The 19093-nt window shown below is 43.2% G+C and overlaps 1 protein-coding gene across 2 annotated transcripts in view; it reads left to right on the plus strand.

The window, feature by feature from the left end:
- Window positions 1–18108, plus strand: part of LOC124131830 (potassium voltage-gated channel subfamily H member 1-like) — a 60254-nt gene extending 42146 nt beyond the window's left edge. Inside the window, exons 5-10 of one of the 2 annotated variants that reach the window (XM_046495318.2) lie at window positions 2821–3219; window positions 3821–4238; window positions 6140–6339; window positions 12109–12361; window positions 13236–13432; window positions 13973–18108. In XM_046495318.2, the coding sequence (XP_046351274.2) occupies window positions 2821–3219; window positions 3821–4238; window positions 6140–6339; window positions 12109–12361; window positions 13236–13432; window positions 13973–15193 (2688 nt within the window). In that variant the 3' untranslated portion in view covers window positions 15194–18108. The remainder of the gene's footprint in view (window positions 1–2820; window positions 3220–3820; window positions 4239–6139; window positions 6340–12108; window positions 12362–13235; window positions 13433–13972) is intronic. The other variant, XM_046495319.2, reaches the window with a different exon arrangement.
- Window positions 18109–19093: the final 985 nt, after the last annotated feature.

Consider the following 19093-nt stretch of genomic DNA (forward strand, 5'->3'; position numbering starts at 1 on the left):
CTGGCGACCCATCAATATGTATAACCCTTGTGTCTACACGTGTGTAATACATGCAGTCTTGCACCGTCTTGCACCCTGGCGAACCGTCAATATGTATAACCCTTGTGTCTACACTTGTGTAATACATGCAGCCTTGCACCCTGGCGAACCGTCAATATGCATAACCCTTGTGTCTACACGTGTGTAATACATGCAGTCTTGCCCCGTCTTGCACCCTGGCGAACCGTCAATATGTATAACCCTTGTGTCTACACTTGTGTAATACATGCAGTCTTGCCCCGTCTTGCACCCTGGCGAACCGTCAATATGCATAACCCTTGTGTCTACACTTGTGTAATACATGCAGTCTTGCCCCGTCTTGCACCCTGGCGAACCGTCAATATGTATAACCCTTGTGTCTACACGTGTGTAATACATGCAGTCTTGCCCCGTCTTGCACCCTGGCGAACCATCAATATGTATAACCCTTGTGTCTACACGTGTGTAATACATGCAGTCTTGCCCCGTCTTGCACCCTGGCGAACCGTCAATATGTATATCCCTTGTGTCTACACGTGTGTAATACATGCAGTCTTGCCCCGTCTTGCACCCTGGCGAACCGTCAATATGTATAACCCTTGTGTCTACACTTGTGTAATACATGCAGTCTTGCCCCGTCTTGCACCCTGGCGAACCGTCAATATGTATATCCCTTGTGTCTACACGTGTGTAATACATGCAGTCTTGCCCCGTCTTGCACCCTGGCGAACCGTCAATATGTATAACCCTTGTGTCTACACGTGTGTAATACATGCAGTCTTGCCCCGTCTTGCACCCTGGCGAACCGTCAATATGTATAACCCTTGTGTCTACACTTGTGTAATACATGCAGTCTTGCCCCGTCTTGCACCCTGGCGAACCGTCAATATGTATATCCCTTGTGTCTACACGTGTGTAATACATGCAGTCTTGCCCCGTCTTGCACCCTGGCGAACCGTCAATATGTATATCCCTTGTGTCTACACGTGTGTAATACATGCAGTCTTGCCCCGTCTTGCACCCTGGCGAACCGTCAATATGTATAACCCTTGTGTCTACACTTGTGTAATACATGCAGTCTTTCCCCGTCTTGCACCCTGGCGAACCGTCAATATGTATAACCCTTGTGTCTACACGTGTGTAATACATGCAGTCTTGCCCCGTCTTGCACCCTGGCGAACCGTCAATATGTATATCCCTTGTGTCTACACGTGTGTAATACATGCAGTCTTGCCCCGTCTTGCACCCTGGCGAACCGTCAATATGTATATCCCTTGTGTCTACACGTGTGTAATACATGCAGTCTTGCCCCGTCTTGCACCCTGGCGAACCGTCAATATGTATAACCCTTGTGTCTACACGTGTGTAATACATGCAGTCTTGCACCCTGGCGACCCATCAATATGTATAACCCTTGTGTCTACACTTGTGTAATACATGCAGTCTTTCCCCGTCTTGCACCCTGGCGAACCGTCAATATGTATAACCCTTGTGTCTACACTTGTGTAATACATGCAGTCTTGCCCCGTCTTGCACCCTGGCGAACCGTCAATATGTATATCCCTTGTGTCTACACGTGTGTAATACATGCAGTCTTGCCCCGTCTTGCACCCTGGCGAACCGTCAATATGTATAACCCTTGTGTCTACACGTGTGTAATACATGCAGTCTTGCACCCTGGCGACCCATCAATATGTATAACCCTTGTGTCTACACTTGTGTAATACATGCAGTCTTTCCCCGTCTTGCACCCTGGCGAACCGTCAATATGTATAACCCTTGTGTCTACACTTGTGTAATACATGCAGTCTTGCCCCGTCTTGCACCCTGGCGAACCGTCAATATGTATAACCCTTGTGTCTACACGTGTGTAATACATGCAGTCTTGCACCCTGGCGACCCATCAATATGTATAACCCTTGTGTCTACACTTGTGTAATACATGCAGTCTTGCCCCGTCTTGCACCCTGGCGAACCGTCAATATGTATAACCCTTGTGTCTACACTTGTGTAATACATGCAGTCTTGCCCCGTCTTGCACCCTGGCGAACCGTCAATATGTATATCCCTTGTGTCTACACGTGTGTAATACATGCAGTCTTGCACCGTCTTGCACCATGGCGAACCGTCAATATGTATAACCCTTGTGTCTACACGTGTGTAATACATGCAGTCTTGCACCCTGGCGACCCATCAATATGTATAACCCTTGTGTCTACACGTGTGTAATACATGCAGTCTTGCCCCGTCTTGCACCCTGGCGAACCGTCAATATGTATAACCCTTGTGTCTACACTTGTGTAATACATGCAGTCTTGCACCGTCTTGCACCATGGCGAACCGTCAATATGTATAACCCTTGTGTCTACACGTGTGTAATACATGCAGTCTTGCACCCTGGCGACCCATCAATATGTATAACCCTTGTGTCTACACGTGTGTAATACATGCAGTCTTGCCCCGTCTTGCACCCTGGCGAACCGTCAATATGTATAACCCTTGTGTCTACACTTGTGTAATACATGCAGTCTTGCCCCGTCTTGCACCCTGGCGAACCGTCAATATGTATAACCCTTGTGTCTACACGTGTGTAATACATGCAGTCTTGCCCCGTCTTGCACCCTGGCGAACCGTCAAAATGTATAACCCTTTTGTCTGGCACGTCGCTAAATAAGCGCAATAATCTTACGTTTCTTTACGACGTTAAACCCCATTTCACCTCACCTCACCTCACCTCAGCATGAACGTATTGTCAAGGACCAATTACATGGCATTATTGTATATCAAAATCATCTTTGGCAGCAGATGATGAACCTGAACACGGATGTCCTACCCCAGTACCGCCTGGAGGCTCCCAAGACGCCTCCCCACATCATCCTCCACTACTGCGTCTTCAAGACAATCTGGGACTGGATCATCCTCGTCCTCACCTTCTATACCGCCATCATGGTCCCTTATAACGCCGCCTTCAAGATCAAGACAATGGACCAGCTGCCCCTCCTCGTTATCGACAGCATGGTGGATGTCGTGTTCTTCGTCGACATCGTTTTGAACTTTCACACCACATTTGTGGGGCCAAGTGGCGAGGTTATATCAGATCCTAAGATCATACGAATGAACTATTTAAAGAGCTGGTTCGTGATTGACCTACTTTCCTGTTTACCATACGATGTCTTCAATGCGTTTCAGTATGTGGACGATGTGAGTATGACATATATTTTTTTGTATTTTTCCACGATTCTGCTATTGACATACTGCAGACCAAAGTATATAAGGTCATAAACAGAATCTCCTAAAATATATTATTATATTTATAAATATAATCGTTGACATGTTAATGGAAGAGAGTAATTCGGACCTCCAAGGGGAACGGGTGGACAAATAGTTTAAAGGCGACTCAAATCGCCTGCAGCATGTGTCACCTTGTTGCCAGATTCAACTTTGGATCACGCATTCGAATCCAAGTTTTTGACCCAATGCTGCTACTTATTCTGTCAGCAGCAACCCCCTTTCTAATCGGTACCATCAGAGTGGTAAATGTCTTCGGCCTAATTTAACTTAACATGCTATGATGCAATTAACTGAAAACTGTTCAACGTTGCGTCAAATACGTCTTTCCCTATCCGGAAGTTTAAAAAAGACGAATGCGGAAGCTTTACACTTTTCTCAAAAGACAATATTTATTTTTTCTATTGACGTTGAAGTGTTATTGTAACTATGCCCTTTTGAAACAAAACACTTTAGAACTGTTCAACTTTGACTCATTTATTTTATATTCATGTTTTATGTCCTGTTCCTTCAGGGAATCAGTACTCTGTTCAGCGCCCTCAAAGTGGTTCGTCTTCTCCGACTGGGGCGTGTCGTGAGGAAGCTGGATCATTACTTGGAGTACGGGGCCGCCATGTTGGTTCTGCTCATCCTAGTCTTCATACTCTTCGCCCATTGGTTCGCGTGCAGTTGGTACTCCATAGGAAACGCCGAACTGCTAAGTAACGTGGAATACGGTTGGCTGCCTATCCTGGCCAAGCTGACCAAGTCGCCATTCATACGATCCAACACATCCTCAGTGGACGAGCTGGAAGGCGGGCCGGACAAGAGCATGCGTTATCTGACCTCCCTGTACTTCTCTCTGTCTTGCATGACCGGCGTCGGCTTTGGCAACGTCGCCGCCAACACCGCAAGTGAAAAACTCTTCTCCGTCTTCATGATGATCATTGGATGTAAGTGGCATCAAACAAAACACACCCATATTTCAAAGAACATTGTTGTTGTTTGTTTGTTTGTTGTGTAACGCCGCACTGAGCAATATCCCAGCTATATGACGGCGTTCTAGTACCTTATGTTTGTCGAATGAGCCGATAAAAGTAGGAATTGTGAGTTTCAATATGTGCCCTGGCTAATCGTATGCCTTCGTACCCCGACGGCTTGGATTATTGCTCATGGTATCCATCACTGGTTGCCTTGCCAAAACTCAACTATCAACATGCTAACGTGATACAGCTGAAATAGCGCTAAATGTAAGCCGTAAAACAACACTCATTCACTTCATTCAACTTCCATAACAGCCAATTACAACATCTCGTTTTAAATAAAGAGGATGTAATGTTACCACGGAAGTAATGTAGTTAGAAACACGTAAACCATGAGTGAAGCTAGCATCTATTGGCGGAGACCTGGCGACTGTCTTGGCAGCTGTAGGTGTTCCCTGGCCTAACCTCACAGCCTCTAACGCTGGGATGGTGTTTACCTGCCACAGCGGCGTAGATCGATGCGCGCCATCACACGCGGAGGAGATTATGTAATTGTACTGGGTATTGATGGGCTTTTTAACTCAATCAATCAAATGGTTATGGGGATTTTCTGTATATGGATAAACGGGGCAACTCAAAGGGGTATTAAGGGCAGTGTTCTGGTAAAGAGACAAAAAGAGAGGGAAATAATGGCTTCAGGTGAAACACTTCACTTACGGCGGAGTAAAACCGTCAACGAGATCTTGGTGAAGAGGTTCCGACGTGGGGGAATGTTCGATCAGACCGTTTGAAAACGTGGTCTTTTATAGTGAGATGAAATGGAGTCTTGCAATTGGCTGTTTCTCGTCCAACTCTTTGAGGTTATTGGAGAGTCGATCTGAAAGAGTTCTCTATCCTTCACATTAATTGAATATGAAGAACTTTAGCGCTAAGTAGTATTGAAATTTTATGTGATGTTTTAATCCCTTGAGTATAAGCTATACCCTAACCATAATACAGTTTTCGGAATGTTGTCACCTCTTCGGTCACATGTCAATAACAACTAGTACAGTAAACTACGGTTATAAGGAACTCAAAGGGACTTCTAATTTTAGTTCGTTATAACCGTAATTCGTTATAAGCATATATACAGCATAACTACAGCATATAGTCGGGACTAAAAAGTTAGTTCGTTATATCCGTTTGTTCGTTATAACCGTGTTCGTTATAACCGTAGTTTACTGTACATCTACATGTGACGTTAATATTACAGCAAATACAATTCCCTTGATCATGTCCACACGAAAGGTTGATATAGCTGCCCAGCTGAGACGCATAGAATACGTATAGTTGTAGCCGTTATTATTTCTTCTTTTCATAGCGCACAATCATATGTTATACTCCCCATGAAGCAGAGAATTTGAATGAACACAGAATACTGAAAATAATGTCATTCTCGATGGGTTGGGGGTAGGGGTGGGGTTGGGGCGGTATTGTAGCCTAGTTTAATTTATATATATGGTGTAAATTTATTTTGTACAAGGGGAGCTGCGGTCGGGTAGTCTAGTGGTTAAAGCGTTCGCTCTTCACGCCGAAGACCCGGGTTCGATTCCCCACATGTGTACAATGTGTGAAGCCCATTTCCGGTGTTCCCCCGTCGTGATATTGCTGGAATATTGCTAAAAGCGGCGTAAAACCATACTAACTCACTCAATCATTCTCGACGGAGGCTGTCCATAGACAGGGGAAATGATGTGACATCCTGGCCCATAGGCTATTTGAGTGGAGTATTCGTATTCTTACTAGTGTCGTCATCATCATCTTCAATGGCCATGCTTACTGATGACTATGCCAGAAGTCGATCTTAACTCCCACTTGACGTTTTCTTGCAGCGCTTCTGTACGCCACCATCTTCAGTAACGTGACGACGATATTCCAGCAGTTCTACGCCAGCTTCGCCCGCTACCACGACATGCTCAACAGTGTCCGGGAATTCATGAAGCTGCACGACGTCCCCAAGGCTCTCAGTGAACGTGTAATGGACTACATCGTCTCCACCTGGGCCATTACCAAGGGCATCGACGCTGCTAAGGTACGCGACGTCAAACTCCATTTATGTCGCCGTCATTGTCGGTCCCCCTGTAGTGTTACACATGTCACCATGGCATTGAAGAATGCTTGATTCTGATTGGTCAAAACAGGATTAAAAGCAGGTAAAGAATGGAATTCGATACCTCTAAATTAACAGTCCTCTCCACGAAAGTGCTCAGTTCCAAATTAAAATAAGAGGTATGGAATCTACCGTAGGCTTATCTCATAAATGAGATCGACACAATGTACAGGTGACCAATCGTCTAATGCGCCGCAATTCGCTGTGCAGAGTTGCGTCCCTTTGGCACACCAGAAACCTTTGATCGTGGGTTCGAATCTCCGTTCGTCCCGACTATGTTTCTGGATTTGTCAGCATCATACTCGAGCTAATGGTTTCAACCCTGCCGTCCAACCGTGAACACTCGCCTCTTTCAAATTTGGATTGTCGCATAATGTCACAGTCGCTTGCAATTACAAATTAATAGATAGGACCCCCAAGTCAATTGAAAATTTACTGTAAACTTCACTGTGACCTGTATTGATTGTCACAATAGAAAGGCAATGCTATCAGATGACATCAGGTCTTACAAACCCCCTGAGTGGCTTTCTCGCTCCATTAGCCTTTATATGCTAAATATAAAGTTTCAAGTAACTGGATCCTTGGAGTCTTTCCATACTCAACAACATGGCATACATTATTCACAATAACCGCCATTTGTAAAGAGCTAACTCGCCTGACAATCAGACAAGTCAGCCGGCATTGATCAGTCTCATTTGGGCTGCCATTTTGCTTCAATACGAAAGCTTCGAAATGGTCACTCAACCGGAAGTTACGTAGACCCATTGTACCCGAAATGGTGACCATCTATGACATGACATTGTGTGTGTTTTCGTTGGTGGTGTATCACACGCAAACTTATTGGGAATCGATAGCATGGTTAAGCAGACAAAATCATTAAACATATTGTCATATAACAACTTTATTTTTGTGTTATAACCAGGTTTCGGTTTTGATCCTTATACCGTTGTCAAGCAAGCACGACGGTATAAGGATCTATACCGAAACGTCGCTATTACGTTGTTATGAATCAAACAAGTCGATACCATGGTTGTCACAGTCATTGATAATTCTATCGAGTTGAAAATTCAATCAGTTTGATTAAAACTTGTTCTGTTTTGGTGTTTATCGTGGTAAAGATACAGGTGGTGAGATACTAAATCCGTATGTCACACGTGTGTCGTACAAGGTTGACCTCTTTTTATTCGTTTTGCTTGGATAACCGTGACCTCTCTCACACCAGAACTACCTTTTTCATTCATCAAAAATCCGAACTGAAGAAATCTCATGACGAGATATTTACAACACTTTGTTAAACCAACCAAGATAGTCACACGCATCAAATTCGCTTTGTAGTCTATATTTGTTATGCCAAGAGCTACTCCTGACATTATATAATCGAGTTATATCAATTTGCAATGTACGACTACCAATAGATCGAGGGTCCCTATGAGCGTGACGCAGCCCGCGACCACTTTCGCGACTTTCAATCTGATTTAACGTAAAAGATTACGCGTGGTGAAATGAAGTCAGTTGAAACGGTCTCGACAGATATCTGGACAAACGTGGGATGCTCCGGTTGTGCCATCAGTGTCCACTACGAAGCGTATTATGTGACATTGCTTCCGAAGGTGTTTGTTCATCAGGTAATACACGACTGCGCGACCAGATCACTCAAAGTGAACAGTTCCGACACAAATTATTCGAAAATTCCGTGCCTGACTTCTGTTTTTGTGTCCTAAAACATCCTCAATGTGAACAATAACATTTCCTCTTGATCTCTAGCGTAAAACACTGTGATTAGATCCCACTTTTCTTATTGCGATGGTGACCTTGCCCTTCGTTCGAAGTTGTCTCTGACATGCAAGCAGACTAGATTTTGTTGGTTTCCACGTCTTCAGTATAGGGTCGTACAGTCAACATAAACGTGTTTGGCGAGCACTCTGGTTTCCCTCTTCCAAAGCGGTACGTAATGATATAAATTCAGCTGATAGATCAAGGAAACCGCACCATTTTGAATGATAAGCGGGGATCCCAGCGGTGCGAGTGACCGAGTGTTGGTCCGAGATTCAAAGCGTTTTCAAAGAGTTTTGTTACATTCGTCCAGCGTACTGAAAACAATGCGCCTGAATTACCAAAAGTTGCAGAAATTCTAAAATAAAGATTTTGAGCATTGGTGCTGCCAGGTTTGCACACAACAGAAGGAACATGTTGTTAATGCGTATGCATAGAAATGTCAACAATGCCCATGTTTGGGCATTTATTAATATTCACGCGCAACCAGTTTTGCGACCGGTTTCAGTTTGGTCTGTTAACAAACAATAAATTGGTATAATGTATTTACACTTAAATATATACATAACGTAGGTAATAAATAAAATACCACACTCATTCTCGTTAGGTACCATTTTTACGACACTCGCGAACTTTCTATGGTATGATACTTTCTGATACCAGTCCACTCGTGTCGTCAAAATGGTATCTAGCGAGAATGAGTGTAGTATTCTCTATTGGCGTCATTCAATTTACTGTATGCTACAGTTGTTTTACACTTCCCTATCCATGAGTTAGCATATTCATTAAAGTATTGGATACTACATCATGAAATGCGAATGGCTACGACATGAAGTATGCCTAGCTGGAGTGGTTTAGTGATGTAGTTGTGCAAGCACAAGGAAACTTGGAAAAAAAACCAATTCATTGCAATAAAGTTGATTTTTTTAAAAGCTGAGTAACTTTAATTAAATTTACATGTACCATTATTGTTTTTGTTTATTGATTTAATATAACGAGTGACACCTTTCAACCCTTTTCATCTATTCCATGTCAGAATTTAAATTTATCTCTCAATGTATCTGTCATTATAAAACAACATTGTTGTTTCGTCTTGAAATCAAAGCCGATAATACGTGAGCCATCATCGTCGGGGACATGAAAGACGCGTTGAAGCCAAGTAACAATGCTATTATCGACAAGTATCGACCAGATATCGATCTATCGATTCTCACGACAGGTGTAACTAAAAGTGATTGATTGATTTTCTGATCGGCCCGCGACGGTAAAACCTCGTGCTTGAGTCAACATTGAGGGTCTGTGTCCCCGATTGATTCTACCTGTATTGCCGAAGTCGATGTGGGTCTGCCCAATGCGGACCGGGCTTCAAGTGGCCCCAAACACCTCAACTGATTTACTTAATCTCATTATGATCGCATTGTAAGCACAGTTTGTTTGTTCAAACCCAGAAGCATGCCAGGCGAATTCCATCGATTGAATTCCAAGACAAACACCGTTTTCCATTTCTTTAGCCCCCATTGAGTGTAAAGTATAAATTCTCAGATATAAATCAAAAAGGTTTATCCTGTGTCAATCAGGGCTGTATAAATTGCCCCAGTCCTCCGAGAGTTAGGTGTGTTATCTCGACTCTCCTGCTCGTGCGTCCTCCATGCGATTGCCTGTTCATTTAGAACAAACGCTTGTTTAACAAATCAATAAGCTCTTTGAAAATGTGTACGTCATAATTTAAAAATTCATACCGACACTTATAGTATACAATACCAGCCAATAATCTTTTATCAGCTATTGTTTGTACAAGAGAAATTTAGGGTTTTTTTCTGCATTGGTCTTGTTGAGGCTTGCCCTTAGATAGCCATTCTCAAAGTCGTATTACCTGAGCGCAAGGTAGGTAGACGGTGTTTACGCCGATGTGGAAATTGCTCCACGTTAATTCTACCTTAAAGCACTTTTTAATCATGCTAATTTAGGACGTCATAAATCATGCATGGGCAGCACTCAAATGCCGGAAGTCCTCTATGAAGTGTACCATTATTGAAAACGAGGCTGGCAAACGGGAAATTCATTCCAATAAACGTAAAACTCTGAGTGAAAGTGATTAATTTATAACCTCGCTATACCTAATAAAATACAATTTCCTAAAGCATAATGTCTCCTACGCTAAGACAGCAACTGGTTCATGGGACCTCCCACGACTGATCAACATGCCCGGATTTTAAGGTATCGATCCGGAAGGTGAATACCGGACCGAACCGGGTTAACTCCTCAGGCAACATCGTGTATATTTGCCGGAAAAATCTTGTTAGAACAGTAGCGTCTATTGCTGAAACAAATACCCACGGGCAACTGTGTAACGGAAAGAAGCCGACCAGGAAGCGCATATGAGGATGTTGGAACATTCTTGTCACATAGAATCCAAATGATTTGTATAGTTTAAGGGCATGACCTTACAAACACACGCAAAGTAGATTTTTTGATAAGTTCTTCTCGTTGTTTCCCGGAACACATCAAGGACACACTGCGTGCCCAATCGGTATAGTGTTTGGCGGAAACAGTGGAACTTCCTCGTGTATAATGTCAGCTTCGATGACAGGAAACTGTCGGGCAAAAATATACACCCATGAGTGAGTGAGTATGGTTTTACGCCGCTTTTAGCAATATTCCAGCAATATCACGGCGGGGGGACACCAGAAATGGGCTTCACGCATTGTACCCATGTCGGGAATCGAACCCGGGTCTTCGGCGTGACGAGCGAACGCTTTAACCACTAGGCTACCCGACCGCCCTCTACACCCATGAGTAGTGGTTAATGATGAAACAAACAAGAAATGGTTATTCGATGGTGATGTATTTGATACAGGTATAATGGTTGTTTTGGACTGTTTTCAGCCTAGCAACGTTTTTATAGTCTTTGTAAGTTTTTGGTCAAATCCACTTATCAAGTGCTTTCTTTTGGCAATATATCCACTGTCGTGTTCCGACAAAAACTTAATTAAGTAACGTTTCTTTTAAGCGTAGAAATTGTATTGAAAAATAACACTAAACTTCCGGGCGAAAGAAAGTAAACTGAATTTGATACCCGTATCAAATACACAACCACCAAATAACCATATTTTGTTTCATATTAGCCACCATCAAACAAGAGTGTAAGCTTGCTTTTGACAGGTTGTTTCTTTTAGGCAGGTCACATTAAACCAGATCATACGGTCGTTAGTGTGGGAACTGGGATTTACTCTGATTTTAACATTATTTTAGTTATAAACAATATTTAAATTTAATTTGAAAGGAAAGTTCAAAAGGACGCAGACCGCCACCATTTGTGTGTTTGTATCAATCTACGAACACGGAATGACGCAGGCAAACCAAGAGTAATAATTGAATACTGGATTCGAACCTCCGACGTACGGATCCTTGTAGTTAAGGGGCACAACTCTGCACAGCCAATTGCGGAGCCTCACGCCACAAGGTCATCCGTCCCCAGCACTGAACGTGTATCAATACGTTTAACATTTGAACGTATGTCCGATCTCCCCAACTCCCTGTTCACCTCGATTATGTTTCTAGGTTTGTCAGCACCATACCCATGGGTATCACCGAAGTGGTAAACGTCTGAGACCTGAATCACTTCGGGCTTTCCTCCCACATTAAGCAGACACGCCGTGATATAACTGGAATACTGTTAAAAGCGACGATAAGCCCAACTCACTCACTCACTCACTTAAACTTGGTGATGCTCATATAAATATCGTTGAATATTTGAAATGTGAGTGCTAACATCAATTGTTTGGGAAAGGTTAGTCACATAGTGTATATGTTAAATCTTCATGGTAATGGAGTACTTGCATACCATGGAGGTCTTCAGCTCAAAGCCTGTTCTTAATATTATTTGTATAATTCTTAACCTTACATTTGGTGTTTCAGGTTTTAAACTATTGCCCCAAGGACATGAAGGCTGACCTCTGTGTCCACTTGAACCGGAAGGTCTTTCTCGAGCATCCTGCATTCCGATTGGCTAGTGACGGGTGTCTGCGCGCTCTGGCCATGCACTTCAACATGACACACAGTGCACCGGGTGACCTCATCTTCCACCAGGGAGAGAGTCTCGACGCCCTGTGTTTTGTCGTGTCGGGGTCACTAGAGGTCATCCAGGACGAAGAGGTGGTTGCAATACTCAGTAAGTATATCATTTTATCACCAATATTATATAAAATATAGTAGTAGTAGTAGTAGTAGTAGTAGTAGTAGTAGTAGTAGTACTAGTGAGTGTGAGTATGGTGTTACGCCGCTTTTAGCAGTGTTCCAGAATATAAAGGCGGGGGACACCTAAATTAGGCTTCACACATTGTACCCATGTCGGGAATCGAACCCGGGTCTTCGGCGTGACGAGCGAACGCTTTAACCACTAAGCTACCCGACCGCCCCTAGTGGTAGTGGTGGTGGTAGTGGTAGTGGTGGTGGTGGTAGTGGTGGTGGTAGTGGTAGTGGTAGTGGTAGTTGTAGTGGTGGTGGTAGTGGTAGTGGAGGTGGTAGTGGTAGTGGTAGTTGTAGTGGTGGTGGTAGTGGAGGTGGTAGTGGTAGTGGTAGTGGTATTTGCAATGACTTGTCATGGTTACCATAATGTTAATGAGGCAGCGTAACAGTGTCACACAGGATGCTATATTTACAGACCTGGCTGGAAAAAGGAAGGGGCCATTTGCCATTCCGTCTTTTACAAACTTCAATCATTAGTGACAGGGGCGGTCGGGTAGCCTAGTGGTTAAAGCGTTCGCTCGCCACGCCGAAGACCCGAATTCGATACCCAGCATGGGTACAATGTGTGAATCCCATATCTAATGTCCCCCGCCATGATATTGATGGAATATGCTAAAAGCGGCGTAAAACCATACTCACTCACGCATGAGGGACACAACGTTTTGGAAACTCGATATTCAAACCAAAGTATGTTAGAAACTATGCAACTCAACTTCAGATATAATATTGTTCCTCGATCAGTTTTATCTCCCACGTAAAGATTCTTGAAGATTACATATGTTTCTGTTTCCGTTTAGGTAAAGGCGATGTATTCGGTGATAACTTTTGGAAGGAGCAGACGATTGGTCAGTCTACTGCCAATGTGCGCGCGCTGACCTATTGTGACCTCCACTCCATCAAACGAGATCGTCTGCTGGAGGTTCTAGAGTTCTACCATGCCTTCGCCAACTCCTTCGCCAGGAACCTCACCCTCACCTACAACCTCCGGCACAGGGTGAGTAGTATGTAAGATAAGGAGCCACACTTGCTGTAGATACGGGCCAGGAGGGCACAGAGTAGAAGACGGAGAAGACGTCACTGTGCTTTAAAGACCTATTACCCTTTGACAAGGTTAAACAGTGCGGCGGGTTTATGTAACATACACGGGAATAAGAATTGTCTGTCCAGCAATGATAAAAACAACAACAAATTGAAAAATGGCTACCAAAAAGAAATGTATTAATGGGGATTAAATCGATATCAGGCAGAATTTCTGCATTTGTGTGAAAGATTTATTGCTTATACGTTATGCGACAAATTTTACAGAATAGCTTTGTGTGCTCAGCCCGATTTACCATGGAAACGGTTTTAAGAGTAAACATTGAAATGACTTACCCAAATATGTAAATATGTATTGTTACTGAAGTCAGATGTAATGAGTCGAGAAATATGTAAGAAGCTGCACCAGGATATACTTTATGTAAACTGTTACAGAGGGAATAATTTCAGGATTGTTAAGAAAACCTGGACTCACGTGTTATATGTTTCCTTCCAGCTCATTTTCCGAAAGGTCGCAGACGTCAAGAAAGAACGTGAACTAGCCGAGAAGAGAAAGAACGACCCACCTCTCGATCTTGCAAACGACCATCCAGTGCGCAAACTCATATCTCGCTTCCGTAAAATTAGTGACGCACGCACGCAACAGGTCGGAATCGATGTCGAGAAAGGACAACAAAATGGCGGCCAAGCTCTGAACAATGTCGAGAGACCAAAGAGTGGTACGAGGGTCATCAATGTCTCCGAGAGCAGTGCCACCCCGGCTGTTCCCAAACTTGGAGGGGGGTCATCCAAGTGGGGCAAGTTTCTGGGTGGGATGGGTGGCGGAGGAAAGGGACAGGACCCTGCACCTGACAACAACCAAAATAAAATGCTAATGACTGAAATTCCCCCAAAGACTGACAATCGTGCGAATGATGCCCCCAAAGCCGCCGTTAAACCTCTGTCCAAGTGGGGCAAGTTTCTCAGCAAGCAACAAGAGCCAATTGTCGAATCCCCCGAAGAGGAGGTGAAGACCAACCTGAAAAAGACCGATTCTACTGATAGTGGAATTCTACGAAGTAACAACTGTCTTGACCAGATAGGGGAAGAGCCTGTTCGGAGCGGCGAGCAGACCAACAGAACCAGTATAAACTCGCTGGGGGGCCTGTCTGCAGCAGAACAGCATATGATGACGTCACTGTACGACATACGGCTTGAGATTAAAGAGGAGATGGACTCTCTTAATTTCAAGATGAACAGAATCGATGAACAAATTAGTGAAATTCTAAGATTCTTTTCACCTACATCCACCCCGTGTTCGTCTTTAATCTCCACATACCCTAGCTCAAAGTTCAACTCCCCGCAAAACATGACGACGTCGAACAGTGTCGAACATTCTCCAAAACACTCTGCTTCATCATCCCCGAGACATTTCCGGGAAAACGCAGATGGGAAATCCAGTTTAGCTGGTTCTTCAGCTTCCGGTGACTCCAGTCCTCGCCGGAAGTCTAGTCCAGATCCCTACGTGACAACGTCACAGCCTCACAACACCAGTCGGAGGTCGAGCAAGACCTCAAGCGGAAGTGTAGTGAGCGTCGGAAGCGGAAGTAGTAAGGCCTCTGGGAAGAGGAAGACTTCTGATCAGCAACAAGTGAGCACGCTGGCCAGTCAGACCCAAGGGTTACCTGAAGATGACGAGCATGTGCATATCAAAGACCGTGACCTTGACATTTTATGAAACGTTTCTTGATATATATATCACGGGAGATTAGTACCGTTAGAATGGAAATTTTACACTTCCAGTTTTTCAAGGATATCTGTGTTAATTCATTTTCCGTCCTTGTGAATCAAGGTTTAGCAACATGCACCTTGAGATGAAAGTCGACTTTAGTCGAGTGAGACACCGTTTACGTGGCTGACTGACCCCAAACACCAGTGCCACACAATTCAGATGACCAAAGCAGTTGTCTCCATTTGACGCCACTCCACAGAGCTGCGAGTTTTTGGTGCATTGCACACCGTGGGTGTGTCGTTTCCCATGTGTTGTTATGGTGACGTATCTTGAAGGACTGAGGACAAAGGTTGTGATAGAGACTGGACTCTGGATGCAAATGAAGAAGCTATTGTTAACGGATTTAATGTGATGTTTTCGCAACTACCCTGTGATGTAAGTTTGATGGAGTCCTTCCACCAATCTTGTCTGTAGAACCAGTTTGCTTCTTTGGAGTGAACAGATGCAACAAGTTACTCTACCAACAATTATTTAGGATGTGCCTTGGATGGGTGCTCCAAAGTTCAAATATATTATTTTCTACAAACTCAAAACGTTATTGTTGAAATGTGCAAGCCGCATTGCATTTGTTGGCTGTTAACATTATATTGACTTCTTGAGAGGTTGTGATATCACGTGACCGAGGGTCAAAGGTGAAAGGACATATGGAGGGTTCGTCTCAAGACGTATAGGGCAATCAAGCTATTATTTCGTATATAGAGATGACGCCGGCCATGCTTACATACACGTCCACTGCCTGCTATTACATAAATGAGATTTTCACACAATCATTCCGAAATATACAGTATCTGTATACAAACCAATTGGACTCAATAGATGTTGACTTGTGGCGACATCCAGGTAATGAGACCTTTAGATTGGATATACCTTCTTTTCTTGAAATTCACGTATTGTTTTTTTCAGCTTCATGTATACATATTCACATAATTAGACATCATGACAGTGCTAGCTGCAGTTGCCATTCGCTACTTACATGGAAAGTAAAACGACCACACCCAAGGGTACTGTGTAGGTTCTTTATTTGGGAGGTTTCAATGCACATCGCTCGGCATATTTGAAAAACAGTTTTGTGTGTACGAAAGAGAAGTTCGTAATGGACCGACCGTTTAATATTCTTGAGGCAGGCCTGAGATTTTGTATGGTCCCTCTACAGATGCAAAACCAGGTTTTTGAAAAATTAAAAAAAAGGGCATAATGTAAAAATAATTTAAGAACACCTTGAAATAACGTACTTCGTGTGACAGACAATTCCTTTTTCAACATTTTGAAGAATAATTATTATTTTCAAGCATTTGGGACAATAAATATATATTGATAAAATCCCACTACCCCCACCCACCCCTGCAAGAATATCAAATGATCGGTCCCTGAATAGTACCATTGCGGACTCCTTCTACAGACTGAGATTCATTGAGATTCGTACGCTGGGTTGAGGCGAGCTGAGTGAATTCTGACAATTCTTTGTACTATTCTGTTGTCAGTACGTTCTGCAGTCGGCAGTCAGCTACCCAGGAACATGTCCGACTGGTAGTGCCCTCTTAACTATTCTTACAGCAAGTACTCTGTAAACCATTGCCTTACAACTATTTAAATCATTCCGGATATGGTCTCCGTCTCTTAACCTCTGTGCCAGTCAGACCGTCATTCTACTGTCTTTTGTAAACCCCCTAATAGACAGTACTGTCTTTTGTAAACCCCCTAACAGACAGTACTGTCTTAACACTGCTCGCATTACTCTCTAAACCATTCATACCATTCAACTGCAGGTGAATCTTCACGAAAGATAAGTCAAAAGACTAAATCTAAACATATGTACGAGTATATAAAATTGTATTGATTATAAATCCGGTTTCGCAGCAAACCTCTTGTAAATTATTTTTTAAAAGGATGCGGTAGGTGAAAAATGAGGGGACGAGTTATCCTTAAATAAGTCCGACTTTCAGTATTTTCTAAACCTTTAAACAGTCAGTTATCCTAAAACATTCTTACGGTCGATACTCTGTTAACCATTCCGACAGTCATATCTCATAAAACAATTCTGAAAGTTAGTGCCCTCTAAACCATTCTAACTTCAATTATACCATTTCCGACAATCTATACTCTTTAAATAATTGACAAACGTGTCTCTCTTAAACAATTCTGCGATTAGACTGGAATGTGATGAAATGGTGCCCTGTCTCAAATTCTGAGTGCAACAGTCGTTATTCCGGTGACCGTTTTTAGAGGGTGTCGGTAAAGCCATGAAATGAGAACTGCATCTAGTGTTTACTTTCCACCACGAAGCTTTACTAAGTGACTAGTTCACTATGCAAGGTCACACATCATATTGTCACTTTACCTATTAGTAATCTACGAACTTGAACACCATGTATATATTTACTACATGTCGGTCAAAATAATCATGTTTATCTAAAACTTGTTTTTTACAATATTTCACCAGAAAACCACCGATTCTTACCTCTTCTTTAAACATTCCACCAACAGTCTCACTTTCATGCACTTCTCTATCAAACCACATGCAAATGCAGTTTTTACATTGCTATTGATTTGTTTCAGACTTTTCAGACGATGTCGTTACATCAGTTAAATATTCCAATATTTGATTTTCACTATGTTTTATTTGCCCTCTGAATTACCCGCGGGCTTGATCGTGCTGTGATAGCCCTAACTAGCACGAACTTGAGACACGTTTTACCTCCGCGTGCATAACTCTTAGATTTAGCCTTACATCTTCAGAGGGTTGTGTAAATAGTTGCGTGTTTCTCTTGTTTGCTGTTAATCTGTTATCAATTACATGTTGCTCTCAAAAACCATTTATTTTGTCTCATTTTCATCTTTAAATAAAATTTTGATCTATTCATGACGTGTATTTGTGGAGTGTTCTTTGGCTCCTCGGGGTGGCGACTGTTGTTCTGTCTTGACATTTTGTCCTGGTAACCGGCCTGGTCACCTCACGAAGGTCAGGGTGACCCAGGGAACGATGTAGGGTTACGTTCAAGCAGATCATCCCCTCAAGCTATTATCCTCTTTGGGTATCCATGCACATATGACCAACTTGACGAATAACGTCATTGTCGACCTTTGTGGGTCTCCCATCAAAGAACTATATTTTTATCACCGGCCGTCAAAGGGTATCCATATGACGTCATAATATCAATATTAGATTCAACAGTCATCCTAACATTTCTTCAAAGAGAATTATGTCCTGGACGTGGACGCATGTAGAATGTGTCCTTTCGTGACCTTGACCTTGACTCAAGATCGGCTATTGGTAGGGTACAACCATCCGGCGTATCACGAAATCATTGTTGCATGATTTTCAATCCATAATGCCCCTTGAGTTGAGGTGAAATGGGGTTTAACGTCTCGTCCAAGATTATTGCACTTATATAGCGACGTGCATGTACGTGTGTGTGTTTGTATGGCCGCTTGTACTAGTCCGGACTGATGCCGAATAATAGTGCTAGCTCACTGAGATACCATGCCGCAGTTTAACATGAATACCCCACTCAGACACAGTATACTGACTCCGAGCCGAGCCGACCAGTCCTTGTTTTAGCCCCTTAATGCCGAGCGCCAGACAGGGTAACAACAAGTACCATCTTTTAACGTCTTTTGGTATGACGCGGTCGGGGATCGAACCCCGGACCTTCCGCTCTCCGGGCGGACGCTCTACCACTAGACCACGGAGGCGGTCTTAACCCCCTGGATGCCAGAGGGACATATATGTCCTTCCTCTACAACCCTCACTTTGAAGTCGAATTAAAATTCAAAATACATCACCAACACAAATACACTTCACAATTTTGAATAAGGTGGGACATTTCCTGTTCTGTGATATCATCC

The sequence above is a fragment of the Haliotis rufescens genome, unplaced genomic scaffold, assembly GCF_023055435.1.
Source record: "Haliotis rufescens isolate VD_foot unplaced genomic scaffold, xgHalRufe1.0.p SCAF_3, whole genome shotgun sequence".
NCBI lineage: Eukaryota > Metazoa > Mollusca > Gastropoda > Lepetellida > Haliotidae > Haliotis > Haliotis rufescens.